The 20,910-nt window shown below is 43.6% G+C and overlaps 1 protein-coding gene across 1 annotated transcript in view; it reads left to right on the top strand.

The window, feature by feature from the left end:
• The window catches only part of LRGUK (leucine rich repeats and guanylate kinase domain containing), a 390,949-nt gene that overhangs the window by 180,236 nt on the left and 189,803 nt on the right, over positions 1–20,910 (top strand). Inside the window, exon 8 of the mRNA XM_086918919.1 lies at positions 15,535–15,615. Coding sequence (XP_086775045.1) covers positions 15,535–15,615 — 81 coding nt within the window. The remainder of the gene's footprint in view (positions 1–15,534; positions 15,616–20,910) is intronic.

Raw genomic sequence — 20,910 nt, 5'->3', positions numbered from 1 at the left:
AGCGAATTAATGGCCCCACTGATATTGAATGTCCAAAGCCCTCAGTTTTTCAGTAACCAGTTTGAAGTCACAGCTCGTGTGCAGGATGACAAGAGAGAGGTCCTGAAATTGCTGGATGATGTGACCATGAAAGACCAGGTCCGCTTTCCCTCTAGATGCTCGAAGAATGGCTTCCTTTTCTGTGAAGAAATGGACACTTGTGAGGATGTCTGGCACAGTGTCAGGACATCCCTTTATCAGGGACACTCTATGGGCCCTGTTGAGGACAAGTGGGAGGACATCTATGCCATTTCGGATCATCGGAAGGAGCTCTTCTGTGAAGTCCATGGTGTACCTTTGGCTCCTCTGGAAATTCCTCTGATAGAGGTGTTGTTGGCACCTATTTTGTTTTTTAGATCCTCCTGCTTGGCTTGCAGCTCAACCTGCTACTCTTCCAGCGTTGCCACTCTGCACCATAGCCTTTATTGATCTGCTGGTCAGGAGTCAGCTGTTCATTCCAGATCATCCACTCGCATCCCTATTTCGGAGATATTGCAGTGTAGTTCTTGGAGGCAGGATTTGAAGTGCGTTTGTAGGGATCTTATTTCTGAACAGAAGCCCTTAAGAAATTGCTCCATGTAGTCCTGGGAAATGTGTGGAGAGGTTGAGCCTCCGGCTATCACTGGGGGGTTGCTCTCCTTAGTGCCCATATCTGCTGTCAAAGCTTTGGGCCAGAAGGAGGTCACAAAGCTTTCCTTAGCGAGCTTAAGACATGTCATACTGTGTTAGTCCACTATTGAGGTGCAATGGTGGATAGGACAACATAATGTGCAAGGCAGTCAGGCCCAGGCACGCTGCCAGAGGCTGTGGAGGGGGATGCATGAACCAGCAGAAGCAGGCATGGCTATCAGTCTCTCTCTGTATAGTTGATGCTCCTCTAAAGTTGAGGATAGCAGAGCAGGAGCCCGCCAAGCTCCAGGCAGTGAACGCAGGCATTGTTCCGTAGTGTGGGAGGATGATGAGATCTGAGGATGGACCCCCCAAAGGTGTCAAGGCACACACATGATGTATCCTGATCTGTTGGTGGGGACTCAGACAGGTGGAGAGACTAATGCCCCCCCATACACACACACTATTGCCTTCTCCAGTAGTTAAGAAGTAGGGGACTACAATCCAAGGTAAGCACTATATAGTTTAACCAGGGTGTGCCACCCAGGATGTGAGAATGAATGACGGGACACAGAAAGTTAAGAGAGGGCCAGTGTGTCTGTCAGCTTCACGGGTAGTTTTACCAGTCCACCAGACAGGAGAGGGAGTCAGGCCAACCACATAGGCTCCCAGAGTGAGGCGGCTAGCCAGCTGGACAAAGAGAGCACCCCCTCAAAAACATCTGTGGGCCCAGGCCGGCTGCACAGGCTAAAGGCCGAAGGAGGAGACACATGGGCCCACATGTGCTGTGAGGCCTAAGTTAATGCAACACCTTTGTCTATTAAACAGCTGGCATTAATCCAAGCCCTCCCAGTTTGCCAGGCCACCGCAGGAGGGACTGATCAATTGCCACTGCATGTCACTACATGTCTTTGGAAACTCTCTCCAGTCTGCCAAAGTGCCTACACACAAGGCCCAGGTCACCCAATTGAGCGGGGAATTAGCCAAGCCCAGCGAATAATCGGAATCCAGTGGGACCCTCCACGTCCCAAGCAGTAGGCAGCTAAGTGGGTCCAGCTGCGATGGGTTCACAAAACCCTAGTCCACAATCTGATGCAGACTTAGCCCTGGGGGGTCCACATGGAGCGCAGCCCTCAACACAGTAGCCTCCAGAAAGGTCAGTGGTGAACACACCCGGGCTCACCCTTGCCCTGGCTTCTCCCGCGCCACAAGCCCCACCAACTGCAGTGGTGGTGGTGGGGGGTCCACTGAGGTTAAGTTGTCTCCTTTTCTGTCCGTGGCTTTGGCAGTGCAGCAATCAGGGCGGGTTCATTGGCGTGAGCTACGGCATCGCTAGAGGGAAGGCGCAGTAACTGGCTTGTGGCTGGGATCAGGATCTGTCTCACACCGGGGGCTAAACAAAGAAGTGCCGGATGACATCTAGGGCTCGGAGTGGGACGAGGAAGGCCCCTCACTTACAAGAGATACACAAGATGGTGGCTGGGAGGCCCAAATATCCCACTGCCCAAAGCCCCAATGAGCACTGGTAATGGCAAGGGCCCAAGGATCCAGCCCATGGCCCAGTTCAAGTGCAGCCCCAGAGGGCCCTCCTGCTGTGCAGCCCCAAACACAGGCCCCAGTTATGTTCAATAACGTCTGAGACAAATGTGTCCAGGCACACCAAACCGTTTCACTCCAGGCCACAGAACTCACCAGCCACAGTGGGAGTTCACGCTGTAGCCCCCCCCTTATCCTCTAGGCCACTGCAGCAGGGGATGTACTAATTCAAGGCTGCCCATTGGAGGGGGCTACAGGATTTCCAGCGAAAGGGAGGAGGCTGACCCAGGGCAGCATAGAGGTCGGAAGTCGCTCGCTGTGAATGGCAGGCAGGGTGGTGTTTGCTAGTGTTCAGGGCCCCCGGGGGGTCAGGACAGGCTCTGTGCCCGGGCCAGTTTCGCAAAGATGTCAGGCAGTCAGAGATCCTCGCTGCACTGGGGCCCAATGCCACACCCAGGGTGCCGTCAGCTGATATATCAGAGCAGCAATCGCCTTGCTAGTACTCCCGGACAGTTGCACAGCCTGGAAAAGGCGAGGCAGTTAGGGTTTAGGGACTTCTAACAGCGTGTAAGGCCAAATGGGATCCGAGCCTAGACAATGCATGTCCCACTCCATTGCCGCCTTAAACACGTCCTTGCACGAAGGTTTTAAACAACACTAAATCCTTCAGATTACATGTTCACAAAGTCTTCGCCTATAAGACACCCATTGGTAGAAGCATGCAAAGATTAGCTCTCTCTACTGTGCATAATGACATCTTAATGCTATGTACTGGACTTCAGACAGATGTACAGACCCTAGCTCTATATCTCACCTCAATAGAGGTAGGACCCTGCTTGCAAATATCCCAGATTCCCACACTTTGTTCATAGGCTGCTCATGGTCGTCCACATCTCCCAGGTCAGTTATATCACTTTAAAGCTTTAAAGGTTGTACCTACCAAAACACCACTGGATCAATCTTTGGTGGCCCCAGCAGTGACATCGCCAGGCTTGAAACTAAAAATTGCAAGAGGAGCAAATGATAAGCCTAATCCTGAGAATTAGCCACGATCTGGAACTCCCTCCCCATATACATCCAACAACCATCTCCCATTTTAACTTTCAAATGGAGGAGAAGGCAATCTTTTTCAAGCAACATCCCACTAAAAGTAACTGGATTTTCAGAACCCCTTAGAGACTCCATGAGCGATAACTTTGCAACTTCTACATAAGTTAACTGCACTTGCTACCAGCCCCCTCCCCGCCCCACTTCCTCCCCCCCAACACGCAGTGTACAATCCTCTGTTGCTTTTTGGTATGCTTACACTTTACCATTAATAGCAGATACTTGAATTCCTACATGAAAACATCTGAATGAGTGTAGTTTACTGGAATGGTCACTAACATCTAAAAGAATTTGGTGGGAGAGGGTGTCTGGGGGAGACAGTGTCTGGTTATGTTATATCTAATTCAGCTAGCGCTTGTGCCACTTGAAAGTACTGAGCAGAGAGTAGGATGGCACATAGGAAGGAAATAAGGGGACAAGAGAAAGATAGAATATTGAAGCATGTTATAGTGGTAGGGAACTGCAAAAAATCTGCAGTTAATGAATCGCAATTGGGTCAGCAGCAGATCCTTCTCCAGTCCCCAATCTAATCTCATAGTAGTAACAGATGCGCCACTCCTGGGATGGGGCTGCCTTCTGGGAGAGGTGGAGATCAGAACCATCTGGTCTGTGGAATTCGGACTCCATATCAACCTTCTGGAGCTCCTGGCGATCTAGCTGACATTGAAAGCCTTTCTACCCTCCATCAAGGTAAGGCTAGTACAGGTGTTCATGGACAATACCACCGCCATGTGGTACTGCAACAAGCAGGGCAGGGTGTCAAGAGGCCCCATGTCTCTGGAAAAGGCTGGAACAGAGGGGCATATCCCTGGTGGTTCAACACCCGGCAGGCTCTGAACATCAGGGCAGATGAACTCAGCTGGAGATGCATAGCAGATCACGAACAGAGTCTCCATCCGGAAGTCATGCAAAGTCTTTTTCTGCAGTGGGGAGAGCCTTGGCTAGATCTGTTCGCCATCGCTAAGAATGTGCAATGTCAGCAGTTCTGCATGCTGGAGTTTCCAAGGCAGCTCTTGCTCTACGATGCTTTTAATCTCAAGTGGAGCTCAGGCCTCCTGTATGCCTTTTCCGCATACCACTCCTGCTCAGAGTTTAAGAAAATCAGGATCGACCGGGCCTAAGTCATCTTTGCGGCTCCGTACTGGACTTGGAGAGTTTGCTATCCCAAGCTGTTGAGCATGGCCTTCGGTCTTCGAATCAGGCTGCCCCTTTTGGAGGATCTTCTGTTGCAGCATCAGGGGAGGATTCTCCACCCAAACCTGTCAACCCGCTTCCTATTGTGTTGAGATTGAGTGGTGACAGTTAACAGATTTCAACCTTATCTTGGCAAACAGATATCCCTCCACCAAAACAAGTATACACCTGCCGTCGGGGCAATTTGTTTGTAAAGAAACAAGGGAACCCCATGAGTCAGAATGGACCTAGGGTGTACATAGCATTACAAGGGACATTGGTCCCTTCAAAAGGGCAATGGACAATGAAACACAGAACTGTAATAAGATCTGCTTTGATTTTCTCCAAATGGAGACTGTTCATTTATTCAATACACAGTGGTTTGAAACCATAAAGCAAGGAAATACACAAATTACGTGGGTTAAGGATTGGAAGTCAACAGATTTTCAGACCTCCGATATTTATATACATAGTGACTTTAACATTAAATACACATTCAATCAGTCACAGTAGAAAAGGCATCTTATGCTCCACAGAAATTCAAATGAGCCAATTAGGAGTCAAGATATAAAAGTCAACGACGTTTCGATCCCAACTCGAATTAGGGGATCATCGTCAGGGCACAAAAATGTATGCAGGAGAGATAGCGTGTACAAGTAAGGGAACGGGGAGAGCAAACAGAAAATAGAAGGAAAAAAAGAAGAAGAGAAGGGGTTATAACGGTCCCAGCTTAAATCAGATTAGTCAAGGCACCAATGTGTAGTGCATAACAGACCTACATCATCGTTGAAGTATAGTAGAGCTCTGTGCCAGCGCACCCCTAGTGCTCAAAAACAGATAAACCCTAGCAATAATGTGGACCCATGTGATTATGCATGCAAAATTAATAAATTACCATGCACAATTCCTCTCAGGCTCCTTACCATCAAGACGACCTTCCTGGTGCCAGTAACATCTGCTGGGAGGGTCAGTGAGTTTCAAGATTTGTCATTCAAGACTCCATATCTGAACATCTACCCAGAAAAGCTGGTTCTTCACACTACAGCTTCCTTTCTGCTGATGGTGTTTACTCCTTTTCATGTAGGCCAGTCCATCACCCTGCCTACTTTTTTTGCTACACCGCATCCCTCTAAAGAAGAGAAGTGAATCCACCGACTGGACCCAAAAAGAGCGTTCTCTCACTAGAGAGTTACGGGTGGACGACCAAATCTTCGTGGGCTATATCAGACTGAAGACAGGAAAGGCCATGCAGAAGCAGAACTCTCTGGATAAATCATTCTCAGAATTAAGATCTGCTACGCACTGACCAAGAAGCAACCCCCTGAGGGATTGTGTGCTCATTGCACCAGAGCCAAGGCTGCAACCACTGGGTTAGTCCTCGGAGTCTTGGTCCTAGACATCTGCCAGGCAGAAACATGGGCCCCTCTGCACATGTTCACAAAACACTACTGCCTGGACAGTCAGGTCCATGGGATGGGCTTTTTCCCCCTTGGTCCTGCAGGACTTTTGAGTGTGAAATTGTTTCACAGCCCGCCTTCGGGGACACAGTGCTTGGGTATCTATTCCAAGGTAAGGAATCTGCAGCTAGAAGTCTGTATCAGATGAACAAGTTACTTTCCTTCAGTAGCGCCTTATGTGGTGACTCTATCTGACTGCAGATTCCCTACCAACCTATCCATCCTCCCCAATCGGCAATCATATTTCTAGAGTCAGTGCTTTCCCCTTTCAGGGCCCTAGTATTTCACTAATCACAACAAAAAGTATCCAGGAGTCATAACCATGTTTCTCTCTTAAACAAACCGCTACACGACACAAAGTAAATTGTGAGTGGAATACAGTTGTACATAAACACCATTTGAACACACATACATGCAACATGCAGTCAGGGTAGGAATTTTTCCCATCAGTTGTCTCTCTGTACAGCCACTGTTACATCATTTGGGTTCTCCTTACCCAGGAGTTTAGTGCACAAACAGTCACACTGGTTGGAAAGAAGAGACTGTATTAGTAAGGAGACTGACATTAGTTGTTTTACTGAGTGGTGTCAGTAAGGTGTCGGTGTGATGTTTACAACTGAAAAAAAGCAGTGCAAGTGAAAGGTAAGTGAAGTGAATAAAATTAGGTGGAACGGAGTAGAATAGGTATTTTTAATATTTTCTCTCAGACCCCTAAGCTTTAAAACCAAGTGAGAAGTGAAAAAAAGTAGATTTAATATAATATCTACTCAGCAAGTGGTCGACATGTTTCTGCATATATGGAGTTGATCCTATGCATTCATCAGGACCTAGATGTTGCTACTGCTGTACATTACTGTGAAAAAAAGGGAATAAAAGGAATTATATCACCTGTTTGTCAGGTGTAGATTCTCCACCACAATCCAATTTCTGTGGGGATGGCGCCTCACCTCACCTGGCTGCAGCTCAGGTAAATAAGGAGCACCGCTCTCTCCGTCGGTGTCTCCCAACGTCCCTCTGGGCTATACTAGTATTTCACACCAGTGGTCAGTGTTCTATGATCTGGGCGCCTGGCATGGAAAGTTTTGAAAAAGAAACTGATTTCAGCTTGCTGAGATTGCACATATATAGGCACAGCGCACGTCACTTCCGGTGCAGTCTGACAACGCCATTTGGATCTGAATGATGCTACCTACTGGTGCACAGGGGGTACTGCTCATGAAAAATTTCCAGATCCAGTCTTATGCCTGGGGATTATTCTAAGGTAAGGAATATGCTGATAAATAGAGTACCTACCAGATAAGGCGTTACTTAACTTGTTCTTTAATAAGAGGAGTGCTGATTATTTTTAACTCTGTTTTGTCCTAGATATTATATTATACTTCTGCATCATAGGATCTTTATTCATAGTCCTAAATGTTAGGATAATTCTAAATATGTTGGGGGACCCTATAACTCTTTTCATTTAATATATCAGATTGTGAGAGGCTGAAGAGTCCAGCATGACTAAATGCAGCAAATCAGTCCCAAAAACCGTATACATTCAAAATGTTCCCTCAACATTGCCTGCAAGACTTTGAAAAAATGGTTTGTGAAGGTTTCCTGTTCTTGAAACATAATATCAGTGCTGCGAAAGATCAGCAGAGATAACAGCCACGGATTACTGCCTAAAAGAATCACTTTATTCTATTCTTTATGGTTACTCTGGACTTTAAAACCAAATGCATAATTGGAAATTTTGAATCTCCCCTTTTCTGGCTCTTCCTTATTGGTCATCACACAAATGAAGAAATAACTTAAGTTTAGAATGAAACTGGCACTTTACAGTTGGTTGGACTTGAAGAGAGGAAGATATTCTAAAGGTCTCAGGACAGGCATTGGGACTGCCATTACTTTCCTAGACAGAGGCTTTAACCCCTCATTGGTCCTACCAACAGCAATATAAACAAGAATAACAACAACAATGCCAAAGATATTCAACCAGGTAAGGAGGTGTCAAGATGTATTTCAGCCCAATCCCAGTCTGATGTATGACGGCCCTCTGATATTGTCCAATGACTTGTCTTTCCTCCACCCTCCGTTAACCACTCTAATGGGAGAGATGGGGTATTAATGCAACATCTAAAACAAATGCAAAATATTACAAGTCAAGTGGGTACTGACTGGCTGTATCATTAAAGACATCTTTCAAAGGTGTCTAATAAAGATATTTTCTCCTTCAGAAAAAGGTCAAAAAAAGGAGTTCAGACCAATTCTGGATCGGAGGCTTACAAACAAGTTGATCAAAAGAGAGAAATTCCACCGCATGCTTGTACTCCATCATTGCCGGGAATCCCTTGGGTAGCTGTGCGCCTTTTAAAAGCAAAATAACATAACATAACATATTATTCCACATTATAAGCAGGGAGGTAAGATGTGCGTAGCAGACATGAAGGATGCCTACTTACACATTCCTGATGGGAAAAGGCACTAAATCTTTTTTCGATTTGTTTTTTGTCACTGCCATTTCCAATATGCAGTGCTACCTTTTGGTCGAAGTCTGCCTATTTCACTTCCTTCATGTGCATGGAAGTAGTTACAGCCCATCTCCACTGACCGAATACTCATCAACCCATATCTGGATGATTGGCTGTTTAAATCCCACAATCCACATAAAATGGTGCAGGACCTGCAGATAAAAATGGTGTAGTGAGACCTCCCAGGCTTGTCTCCCTTGCATAGTGAGTATTTTCAATACTGGTAGAGTGTCAACTCCTCTTCAGAATTCTCAGTCCAATGCTCGACAAAATCCCCCCTTAATGGGTTCCATTGCTTCCTGCATTTGTATTGTCCTGAAGGTGAGACTGCATCTGCGACTGCTTCAGCTATGTCCCGACGGTCTCAGTAGAAAGGCAACAAACTTTAAATCTTGACAACAGCAAAGCAGACTTTGTTCTTGTGGTGCAAAAGAAACATCTCCTGCAAGGTGTGCTTTTCAAACAGGACCCACCTGTGCAGATGAAAGCTACGTATGAGGCCCTCTTAAACTAAGGGGCCAATTAGGTGTTCTTTCAGTGCAAGATATATGGTTGGAAATGAAGAGGGTCTGTCACATCAACTGTTGAAGCTCAGAGCAGTCCATCTAGCTCGCGAGGCTTTTGTACCATCTCTGATGATGAACAACATTCTTAGTCAGATAGACCGCACAACATTCATGCATTATATAAACAAATAAGGAGGAATGAGTTTAAAATCCTTGTTGCTTCTAGCTCAGCACTTCTGGTTATGGGTCCTGGCCTAAGTTCTGAAGTTAAAAGCGGTCTACCTTTCAGTAGTGCAAAATGACCACATGGATTTTTTCAGAAGCTCTAATGAAGAAAACCACAAGTGTGTTTTAACAACACGATTCTTCAAAGCGTTGTTACAAAATGGGGACATCTAATTGTATAACTCATCCAACAGCTCTAAATATAAAATGCCAAGACCTTCAGGAGGTAGGAACTTTTTGTTAAACTGGACAAGGACATTGCTATATGCCATTTATTCCACTTATCCCTGGTGTCCTCTTGCATCATCGGAATTTTCAAGCGACAATGCTGCTTATGTTCTCAGATCGTCTACAGATGTGGTAAATACCACACAAGAGTCTGCATTGCAAAGTGTGAATCCTGACCGGATTGCAAGCTCATTTGTTCCACTCGTACTCCTCAACCTTGAATTTGGCAGCATGGCTCCTAAGACCACACAATACGGACATTTGATTTTACTTTATTCATGTACGCCAAATGCCTGTGATTAAAATCTTTCTGTGGGTGTGATTAAAAATGTTCTGGAAGGCTCACAGAGCGTTTTTTCTTCTGTAATTACTCCTTTGCCTCCTTGAGAATTCAGTTTGGTTGTGTCGAAACTCATGGTTTCATCATTTGAGGCTGTTCAGAGATCCATCATAGAAGGCAGTTTTACTACAGTATTGGAACTTTCATAGAGTCCCATAGCTTGTATAATTTCCCGTCGTCGGAATGGGAGCCTCAGTAAATAAAAAATAACATAGCAGTAGGTACATAAGAGAAAGAAAGGCCTAGGCCTCATCTCATTTTGTAGCATATCGACCTCTTTTTGCAAAAGAGACCAAAAACATGTAATAACCAATCAGATTAGCCTCACCCCATACAACCTTCCTGAGAGAGCCTTAGAGCCTCAGATTTTCTACTGCACGTTGTGCTAAGGGAGTCTCCACTGAGCTCTGCTCAGATTTCTCTACAACTATTGGATTTCAACTTTTTCTCTTCAAGGATGTTGGACAAGCAAAAGAAAGCTTTATTTAAGGCATGTGCTACTTGTTTTATGAAAAGAATTTACATTGAGGACAAGCATAAAGATTGCATTATGGTTTGTACCCTGATCATAAGGCCACTGAAAGTAAGATCTGCAGGACCTTCTCTATCAAGACTCTGAGAGACAGGGAAGGACGTCTGCTGACCTGGCTGCAGAAGATTAAGTCACGTAAGGAAGTACTATCCAGTGACAGTGATGATTTGGGTCCAAAAAGAGGGGTAGGTCTTCCCCTTCAACTTCCACTGAACCTCCTACTAAGGCCTTACAAAAGACATCTGATAGGTCTGACAGGCCCAGTCCCAAAAAATCTCCTGACTGAGGTGTAAAGGAGAGGGAGGGACTAGTTCCTGAGGTACTTTCAACTCAGAAGGTGGGCCATGGACCTTCTGCTTTCTCTCCACCACCTGAAAAGGCAAAATTGTTCAAGAAACAAGCTTCTGTACCTCAGGAGGGAAGATGTGAGAAGAAAAACCGTCGACAATATCAGGTACATCTACGACGGCATCTAAAATTCACCTGGTGTCGATTCCAGCTTCGCTGACGGGCCCGTCGCCGAGAGCTTCGCCGACGACGACTTCGTCGACGCTACAGGCACCTGTCACAATGTCGACGATGTTGACAACATCGACGATGATGACGACGCCGAAGACGAAGATGACGACGATGTCGATGACAACATCTACCATGGTACTGACGTCGAGCTCGTCGACGGTACCATCGACGATCAGTCCATCGTCGTCGACGATCCATTCTCTGTCGACAATTCCTTCGACGACGACCTCGTCGACGATACAAAAAGTTCAAATTACAATAAGAAGACGCCCAATCACACCGGAAATGACATCTCCTCGTAGAGTGACACCATTACCTCTGGTATTGCTCTTGGAGGAGGAATATTCAGAGGAAGAGGAAGGTCCTTATGGGGATGCTTACAGTCCATCCCAACTTCAAGTCAAATACCAGGACTCTGATTCTGAAGATTATTACATGGGACAACAACAATACGTCCACGAGATAGACCTCAAGAGCAATCACAGTAGAGTATGGTGGCCATGCCATCTTCACTCATCAGTGCCTTACAAATCATGTTGCTAGATTATAAGAGGAGATTTCCATCTCAAGCCTCTGATCAGCACTCAATGCAACCGCCGCCCCCACCAACCCCGACCTATTCTTCGGCTACAGTGGCTCCTCAATTACCTCAACCTCCGGAGCTGGAACCAATAGAAGGTCGCCAGAATATTGTAACTGTACATGATGATGATGATTCATCAGATGATGATCAGAATGTGGAACAGGTCCCAAATCCAAATAGGGACAAATATGTCATTCCGAATCCTGCTTCACCATCACTTGATCCTATAGATTATCCTCCAGCAGACATCGGAGGGTGCCATAACCTTATTGAGAGAGCTTCCAAGAGGTTTGGCCTTCCAATTCCAACTGTACAATAGGAATGCTTTCTATATGATTTTAAGGTGGCTTACAGGAAATCCATCTGTTCTATCCCGATTGTGGAGCATGTATGGAGTGAGGGAATAAAAGTGATGCAATCTCCAGCTACCGTCATCCCTGATCTTCTGCGACTGGATAAAAAATATAAGGCTCCTGATGATAGTCCCGCTCGCCAGGTTGGTCAACCGAAGCCGGTCTCTGTTATCTCTCAGGCGGCTCAAAGAAAGTGAAAGAATCCATTGGCACTCCTTACCACACCAACGGATAAGGAGGGTAGCGCCTAGACAATGTGGGGAAAAGGTTTTCCTCTATGTCCAACATTCTTGTTAGAGCTGCCAATGCACTTGCACTTTTGGGATGATATGATTGCCAAATGTGGTGCGACTTATCTCCATTTATAGATCAAGTTGGTTCCAAGGCTGGCGCAAAGAAGATCCTGGAGGAAGGAGAGGGGTCTTCTTCAGAAATTATAGATAGTGCAATGTTCATTGCCACCACTGCTTTTCGGGCTTTGGCAGGTTCAGCTGTCCTAAGACGGCAAGGCTGGCTTCGGGCTGCCTGGTTTCGCCCTGAAGTTCAGAATAAGATCTTAGACTTGCCATTTGATGGAGAATTCAATTCAAGGGGCCACCAGATGTTGGGGTCCAGTGGGGATGGCTGGTGGAAGAATAGTACCTCTGTTTTCCCGGCATTAAGCCGGAGAAAATTGTTATCCATCCATTGGGCAAGGCTACGGAGGCAATTTTTTAGTGGGTCAAAGGTAAATTGAGTGGAGCTGTCAAAAGTGAACAAGAGCTGAATGTCATCTGCATAAGATGTTGCCTTTATTCCAGTTTGGGCAATGATTTCAGCTAGGGGCGAGAAATAGACATTGAACAGGAGAGGGCTCAGTGAAGAGCCCTGTGGGACTCCCCACCGAAGCGGTCAACTGTCCGAGGTATAGGGAGGAGTGAACACTGCTTGCGTCCGATTGGACAGGAAGGATGCAATCCATTTCAGGGCCATACCCTGGATACCTTTTGATCGGAAGTGGTCAAGGAGGAGGGGGTGGGAGACGGTGTTGAATGCTGCCGACAAGTCAAGCAGCACCAACACCGCTCTTGATCCCTCGTCCAACTTCTAACGTACGGCATCGGCCATCTCAATCAGTGCTGACTCAGTACTGTATCCCGGTCTAAAACCGTGTTGTGAGTCATGAAAAGCACCGTGTGCTTCTAAAAAACCTGCTAGTTGTTGCTGTACAAGTTTTTAGTGCTCCTCGAAAAGGTTTTCCCCTTTCAAAGCAAGGGATTTCACGTTGGATTGCCAGCGCAAATCACTACTGTCACTAAGCAGCGGACAAGCCGCTAGAAGGGCGTGTCCGGGCTCTCTCCTCAATATCAGTTTCATCATCTGCTGCTCTCTTCGCTGGAGTTCCTATCAAGGACATTTGTAGGGCAGCTACATGGAGCAGTGCCCATTCTTTCACAAGGCACTACTGCTTGGACTCTTCCACACGGAGTGAGGCGGCAGTGGGGCAAGCATTCCTGAGGAATCTCTTCCAATAAGCTGTGAGCTTTCCCTTCTATCCCTCGTTGCTGTTATTGCACATTTTGTATCTTATAATGTTTACTGACTACTGTTTCAATGTCTGTTAACTTATTATGAAAGTATGGATACAGAGTTAATTCAGTATTTATGTCACAAATTGTGCTTTATTGCTAACTGCTAGCTACCCTAATACAAGATCCTTCTTCACGAAAGGTATGAATTCAGTTGGTACAGTTAGGTACGTATTTTCTTCCAAAACTCAAGTTTGCTAAATTTATGCACGACGAAACACGTGTTGGCTGCTTTTCTTTGGATTGAAAATTGGAACATTGAAATAAAATAATTTTGGAAGAAAATACGTACCTAACTCTACCAACTGAATTCATACCTTTCGTGAAGAAGGTTCTTATATGGACATTACATAACTGATATCTGAGTGCTCGGGGAAAGCTTGTGTTTTTACTTACGTGTAACTTTGGTTCTCCAGTATTGGTAACTTTCATAGATTCCATTGCGCCCACGCTCCTCCCCTGGGAAAGCTCAGCCTTCAGCAAATGTGGTTACTGTTACACAAGGGCTACGTAAATCTGAGGCTCTGAGGCTCTCTCAGGAAGGCTCTATGAGGTGAGGCTAATCTGATTGGTTGTTACATGTGTTTGGTCTCTTTTGCCAAAAGAGGTGGATATGCTACAAAATGAGATGACGCCTAGGCTTTTCTTTCTCTTTTATGCCTACTGCTATGTTATTTTTATTTACCAAGGCTCCCATTCAGATGACGGAGAATGATACAAGCTATGGAAATCTATGAAAGTTACCAGTACTGGAAAAGCAAAGTTACAGGTAAGTAACTTGTTTTCTTCTTTAGTTGCTGCCACTTTAGCTCATAGGGGTAGTGAAGTTCAAGCCCTTTGGCGGGGTAGCCCTATAACATTTTCCATTCTAATAGGTTATTTATGAGGACACGTACATCTTTACTTCAGAAGACACTTTTGGAATTCCATACTAAAGGAACCAACACTCCCCTACTTCTCTTTAACAATCTAACTACTCCAGCTGAACGTTCTATACATTTACTGGATGTCATGAAGGTGTTATGCTTTTATGTAGACATGACCAAAGAATTACATAAGTCTGAGCAATTGTTCATCAACCATGCCCCCATCTACACATGCCTGGCCTCGTGTAAACAATCAATTGGTCATTCAAGTGTTTTTTTCTATTTTTCATTTCTTATCAGTTCGCCAATAAACCTCTGCCAGATAAACCCGGGCTGATTTCACTACAGGAAAAATAGCTACTAAGGCCTGGCTGGGAAACATCCCATTTTAGACATCTGCTAAGCAACCACTTTGAGGTCAGGCCTCGCGTTCACAATACTCTGCTGCCTTGATTGTCATATGAGAGCTGACTCTGGTGTAGATCAACCTACTCTGAGAAATCTTTTTGGGATAATGGTCTTTTATTACATCTTTATATCCTTAAGAGAAGACTGTTGTTGTCCGGCTTGTACTGAATGGCCAAGAGCCACTCAGGAGGTGAATATTTACTATTGCTTCTCTATTCGAATATTTACAATCAAGAATGAAGATCCGACAATGCAGAAAAGATGATTGCTTACTTGTAGTCCTGGTTCTGCATCATAGGCATCTTCATTGAAGTCATTAAGGGTCATCCCCCTCCCTTGTCTTGGTCATACCGTGTGAAAGAGAATTTAGTCTGGATTATTCTTCACAGGCTTGCCAAAACTGTGTGCAGCAACTGCCAGTGCAAATCATTATGGGATCAGGAAGCCCCTAGTGTCCTAAATAGGATGGGGTGTTTTTTTTAATTTGTCTAAAATAAAACCATCATGCTGCTCTTTTCTTTTCCTCTTTATTAAGACATGTTAGAAAGCAGGTTGTGCTATATGTCCTGCAATGTAGCTTTGAGATATCGGTTTGGTTCTGCATTAAAGATGACAACATTTTGACTGTTTGCCTAGATAACCTTTTTGGGGCTGATTAGCTGTATTTAGCAATGCTGGACTCTTCACCCCCTCACATTTTGTTTTCTGGTGTTCCTCATACACGCAGAGAATTAATCTGTTTATGAATTTAGTTCATGAAGATGCCTATGATGTTAAATCAAGACTACACATAAGTAACAATTTCATCCCAGTAGTCACATATAGCTTTATCAAGGGAAATGTGTTTTGATTTTCATTTGAAGATGTATAGGGGTTCTTGACCTACTGCATGAATGACGTTCATTCAGGTTTTTGTGCTTTGAAATAATGTTATGTTATGATATGTAAATATATATTTTTTTGATCAAGCAGATTTCTGAACTTGACGAGATTCGCTACCTTGAAGATTTACCGCTTCTTCGAGAACTCAATCTTTTGAAGAACCCTGTACAGGTGAGAAAAAACGAATATGTTCTGTGAAGGTTAATAAGAAAGGTGGCACTTAACATGACTCTCGTTGTTTAAAACTACTTCAGTTTCAGTTCTTTCAAGGTATTTAAATAAAACAGGTTATAGGCATGTGAACATTACTGAGAAGTGAATCACATTCAGAAATCAGAGGCACATTTATCCATGAGCATAGGCGTTATTGATTGCTTACAGGAGCACTCAATCGACAGATATTAACAAAGCTCAGTTATAACAGAACTTTAGATCTCTTTGGAAAACATGACTGGTGTGAAAATGGATGTACAGTAGGAAAGTAGGGCCTACATTTTGTGATTCAGTTTAACATTAGCTGCTATCCATAAACAGGCAAACATTCTGAACTTCAGGAAGGCAAACTTGTTAAGTTTGGGTCACTGACCAAGGAGGCATTGTAAATGAAGAGTAATGTAATAGCCACAAATGTGACAGAGGCACTTTTGTCTACATCTCATAAACTTAGCCTGCTTACTGATACTTGTAAATATTTCTATTAATTGCTCTCAAGATGTGCATATATATCTCATTTGTACTCTTGTACCGTGGGTTCGGAGCAGACAAATATCACTGTGGTGAGCAGGTTAAGTTAATAAAAATAATATACTGATCATACATAAAATCTTTGTTGTACATTCAGACTCCCAACAACCTAACCTCATGATAAGCTCGCCATACCACAATGGAAAATCCATGTTGTGAGCCCTTGTCCAAGCTGCTACTAGTTCTACAGGGGTCTGCCTATCAACTTAATATAGATCGCATTCACTTTCATGTTTTAGGCAAAGGAATTTGCAGACAGTGGTTGTTGTCATAACATTTCTGGGTGGTTAACTTCAGGCTGTCACAGGTGTATCAGAAAATAAGAACATTACCAAGAAGTGATTAAGGGGAAATTGCCACAGCCCTTGTATCATGCAGAAGGAATTCTCAGTGCCAACCTGATCTCTATCAAAGATCTTATGGAAAATCGTTAATCTTTGGTATTTTGATCCCTATGGGCCAGTTAGTACCACATTGAATGTTCCAGTTGATCGACATCATTGTGCATCTTGTTTTTAATTATTCATTTCACTTTGTTTCCAGTGTATTATTCCATCTTGCAGAGCATTGGTTAGTTTCTGAGTCTAAGTAGAGGCAGATCTAATCACTTCCCTCCCAGTTAATTTCTACCCCACCTTCTTTTCTATCATTTCTTTGGAAATAACTTTAGCTCTCCTTTCTTTCTACCTACCTAGAATATCTTTACTTTTTTTATAGTGATACCTTTCAACTCACCTCACAATAAACTCTATATCCAATCTAATCTCTTCTTGTCACTGCCTTGAGCATTATTCTCATTCTATGTATGTATGTATTTATTTATTTACTTATTTGTGAGAGGGGTTTATAGTGCACTGCATGAATACTTCTAGCTACTTCAGAATGCAATGATGAATAAAAACAATGATTAATTAGAGGAAAGAAGCAATGAAGGCTGAGGACATGTTCAATTTGCCAAGGTAGATGTCCATAGCTGATGTTTTGCAGTTGTGGCCCCTGGTAGTCCAGACGTTGCCTTAGAATGCAAGCCTGAATAGTTCCGTTGTTAGGACCTTCCTGAAAAACTAGTAATTGGATTCAGATCTCCCAGTGATCTTCCTCCATGTTTTATCGACTCAAGCACATGGTTTTTTTAGTCCTCATTTGCCATGCTTACTTTTGGTTGACCACCTAGATCCCCATTTGCCAGACGGATCCTCCCTCGAGCAGCACTAAGTTTCTCAGTTGAGGAAGAAAGTTCTGACTTCCACAGGCTAAAATGTACCCCACCCCAAACCTAGAAACCCAATTGGCTGTAATTACTGGACCAAGTGGAGAGCCAAAACAACAAACGAGCCACTTAAGTTTGCCCCTGGGGGTCTACTCCCTGCCTTCTCCTCCCAACCATGTGATCAAGGGGGCCTATACTTTAGTTTTCTTTGCTTGGGGTCGACCTGAGCCCATCTTGCAAACATATATGGCTGACCAAGCTTAGACTAGGCTTACAAATGAATTCTATATGGCGCTAAGACATTTATTAATCCCTTTTATGACTCCGCTTTTTGTGGGGATTTTGGAAGAAGGGGCTTCCCTCCCGAAGTCTTGGGAAGAGGGTATAGTCACTTTGATTTTAAAACCGAATAAATACCCCTCTGTGTATAAGTCCCACTTTTGATCAAATGAAAAGAGGAGTTTGCGGCTCTTAAAAAGTTGGCCTTTGATGATAATAGCCATAGTTAGGTTTGAATCATCGTTCTTTCAGATACCCCTGCTCCCATATTTTAGTATTACTGTACAATCTTATACAATGGTCCTGATGAAGGTGGCGAAAAGAATGTATGTCCCACCGAAACGTACGTTGACCATTCTCCTTTGGGAATCCCCTCAGTGACGACATATAGGAAAATAGACAGTTGTGACGATCGCATGCAATAATGAAATGATACAGAGATTTCTATATACTGCTGTAATTTATGAAATGTCTCTATATTAAAAATTAAATGACCTATATGTATAAAAAAATCTTTTTATTCTTTACACTGTCGGACCCCCTTTGTGTTGTTAAATTGTACTTTTATTTCACATTATGTATGTTACGTGGAATGAGTGGTATAGTATGGAGTGAGTATGTTGTGGTAATGCATGAGTGTGTTGGGGTATAGAAACTATAATGATTTGACTTGTCTCTGACTTTATTTTTGTATAATTATGTCAAAACTTTCTTTCAAATTAATTTCATTATATAATTTTGCAAAATAAAAAATAAATAATATTTTCTAATAACTATTGCCATTTCTATATGATTTTACTATAGAAAAGTAATAAACGTTCTCCTTGTGGGGTGCACATAAGCCATTGGCTATTCTTAAAAGAAATATAGGTGAGCTAGAGGTCTTCTTACAGTGAAAGGGAAGTATATGCATGATCTGACCCATGAGCTAATAGGGACAATAGATCTGGCGTAGGTGAATAAGATCCCTCTTGCTATTATAACGCTGGATGCCACTAAGGCATTTGATAGGGTGAACTGGCAATATCTGAATACTCTCCTGGGACATTATTACTTGGGGGACTTGTTTTGTAGGGTAATATTGTAAATGTATAAGGCCCCCTTGGCTAGAATTCTGTTGAATGATTATCTAACATTGAGTTTTAAAATAACAAGAGGGACCATGCAGGGCTGTCCACTATATCATTTAACCTGTACATTGAGCGCTTAGCTGGTAAGATTAGAGAGGAGATAAAACCCTTCAAATGTGGCTTCTGGGAAAAGAAAATCGCTTTGTATGCCGATGATGTGTTGATATATATGGCAAATCTAGTTCCCACCTTAGCCAGTTGCATCGCCTGATATCTGACTTTGGGAAAGTGTCTGAATATGAGGCAAATCCATCAAAGATCGAAATTATGGTGTGGAATATGGAAGAGGGAAAGAGCCTGATAAAAATAGAACTAAAATATCTTGGCACCACTTGATCAAATGTTGAGAGAAGGATTTAGTAGCCAGTGAACAAAGATTGCCAGCTGTAATGTGGCATGGTGCTGTTTTCTGCTAGTGTTTTGGGCCTTTTTCCCAGAAGGCTTTGTGGACAGCACAGAGAACCTTACATTTGATCTGGACTTTGAGTGGAAGCCAATACAGAAGTTTCAAAGCAGACTTGATGGGACCTTGTTTACGGAGGCCAAGACACAACCTAATTGGCTAATTTTGTAGCCTGGCAGTGAATAATCTGGGAATATAAGATGATGTTACAATACTTCATGCGGGACATGAGGAGTGCTGTAGTCGGCTCCATCTGGTTGTGGGTTTTGAGTAGTGGGAGGATTTTACAGAGTAGGAATAGCATAAAATTGATCCATTAGACTTGTGGAGCAAATAGTTCTGAGTCACAGAGTATCCACAGGATCCTAGCTTTTGCAGTGGTTAAAGGCAGTTTCTTGAGACCTGGTGTTATAACGTAGTGAGATGGGTTCACTTTCTTCCATTATGAGGATATCAGTCTTGACTCTACCCACACAGAGGAAGCTACCCTTTACTTAATGAAGGCCATGGTCCTACATGAGGTGATCTTGTGGAGTCATTTGGGTTGCTCTTGCCAATAATTGATTCTCGTGTCATCTGCATACATTAGTAAATGTACTCACTACTCTTTGAGAGGTTGTATAAGGATGCTGCAGGGTTGAAATGATCATTGAGTGTTCCCACAGGATAATGTGGATGATCCAGCTGGCTCAATTCTAATTTTTGACTGCATTTAGAAGATTGAACGTAGAACTTAGCCCAGGATAGAGCCTGACCAGTATTATTGTGTGGTCAACAAGTGTCATAGGCCGCAGATAAGTTGAGGAGTCCAAATGTTGCCTTCCTGTGTTTCAGTGCCCAGATTGATTGGGTGCTCTTTCATCGCCCAGACTAGTGGTAATGGATAAGACCGTATATTTCAACATATTCCTGAAGCTGTCTAATCACCTCCTTTTACAGGGTCGTGAGGGCTGCAAAATACCAAACTAGAAAAGAATTAAAGAAAAGGCTACACAAATTAAACACTCAAAGTCACAATTCTATCAGATCATATCCGGCTAGCAGAGTTAAGACTTTTGAGTGTTTTGTTTGTGTAGCCTGCTCTCCCATTCTTTTCTAGTTTGGTGGTCATGCCATATCTATCTTTGTATACGAGGTCTATTAGGATTATTACTTTGGATAGTTCTAGAAGTCAGTGTTTTGTCTAGGGTGCAAGTTGAATTCTCCAGAGTTATTTGTGTCGGCATATGTCTACCTGTACTCTTGTTTTATGGGTGTCTTTATTCATCTTTCTCAGTTAGGAGACTTTGATACCATTCCACTGATATTGGCCGACATGTGTGTGATAGTATGTAATTTGTTTAACAGTTTGCTTCTGGCCTTTGCCCACTTCACTAGACCAGACCACCATTTATGTATTGGAGGGGAGGTTGGTACTTTCCATGATATTTCTATACTCATTTTAGCCATTAGAATAGCCATAGCTATGAAGTTACACGTTGTTTTCTACCATTGTGACCATGCGTAGGAAGCTGGCTCGCTAGATAGTGTACTGAAATTAAGTACACTGTGCAGAGAGTCCAGTGGCCCCCAATTGGTTTATAGAGGCTAAAGTAGATAATACTAACACTCTCTTTTGTGGTAGTGTGGCGAGCAGTTGGGCTTATCAGAGGGTAATGCTAAGCATTCGTTGTTCTCACAGAGGCAATAAATGACACACA

Source organism: Lissotriton vulgaris, chromosome 1_1 (assembly GCF_964263255.1).
Source record: "Lissotriton vulgaris chromosome 1_1, aLisVul1.2, whole genome shotgun sequence".
NCBI lineage: Eukaryota > Metazoa > Chordata > Amphibia > Caudata > Salamandridae > Lissotriton > Lissotriton vulgaris.
This window is presented reverse-complemented; position numbering and strand designations above follow the sequence as displayed.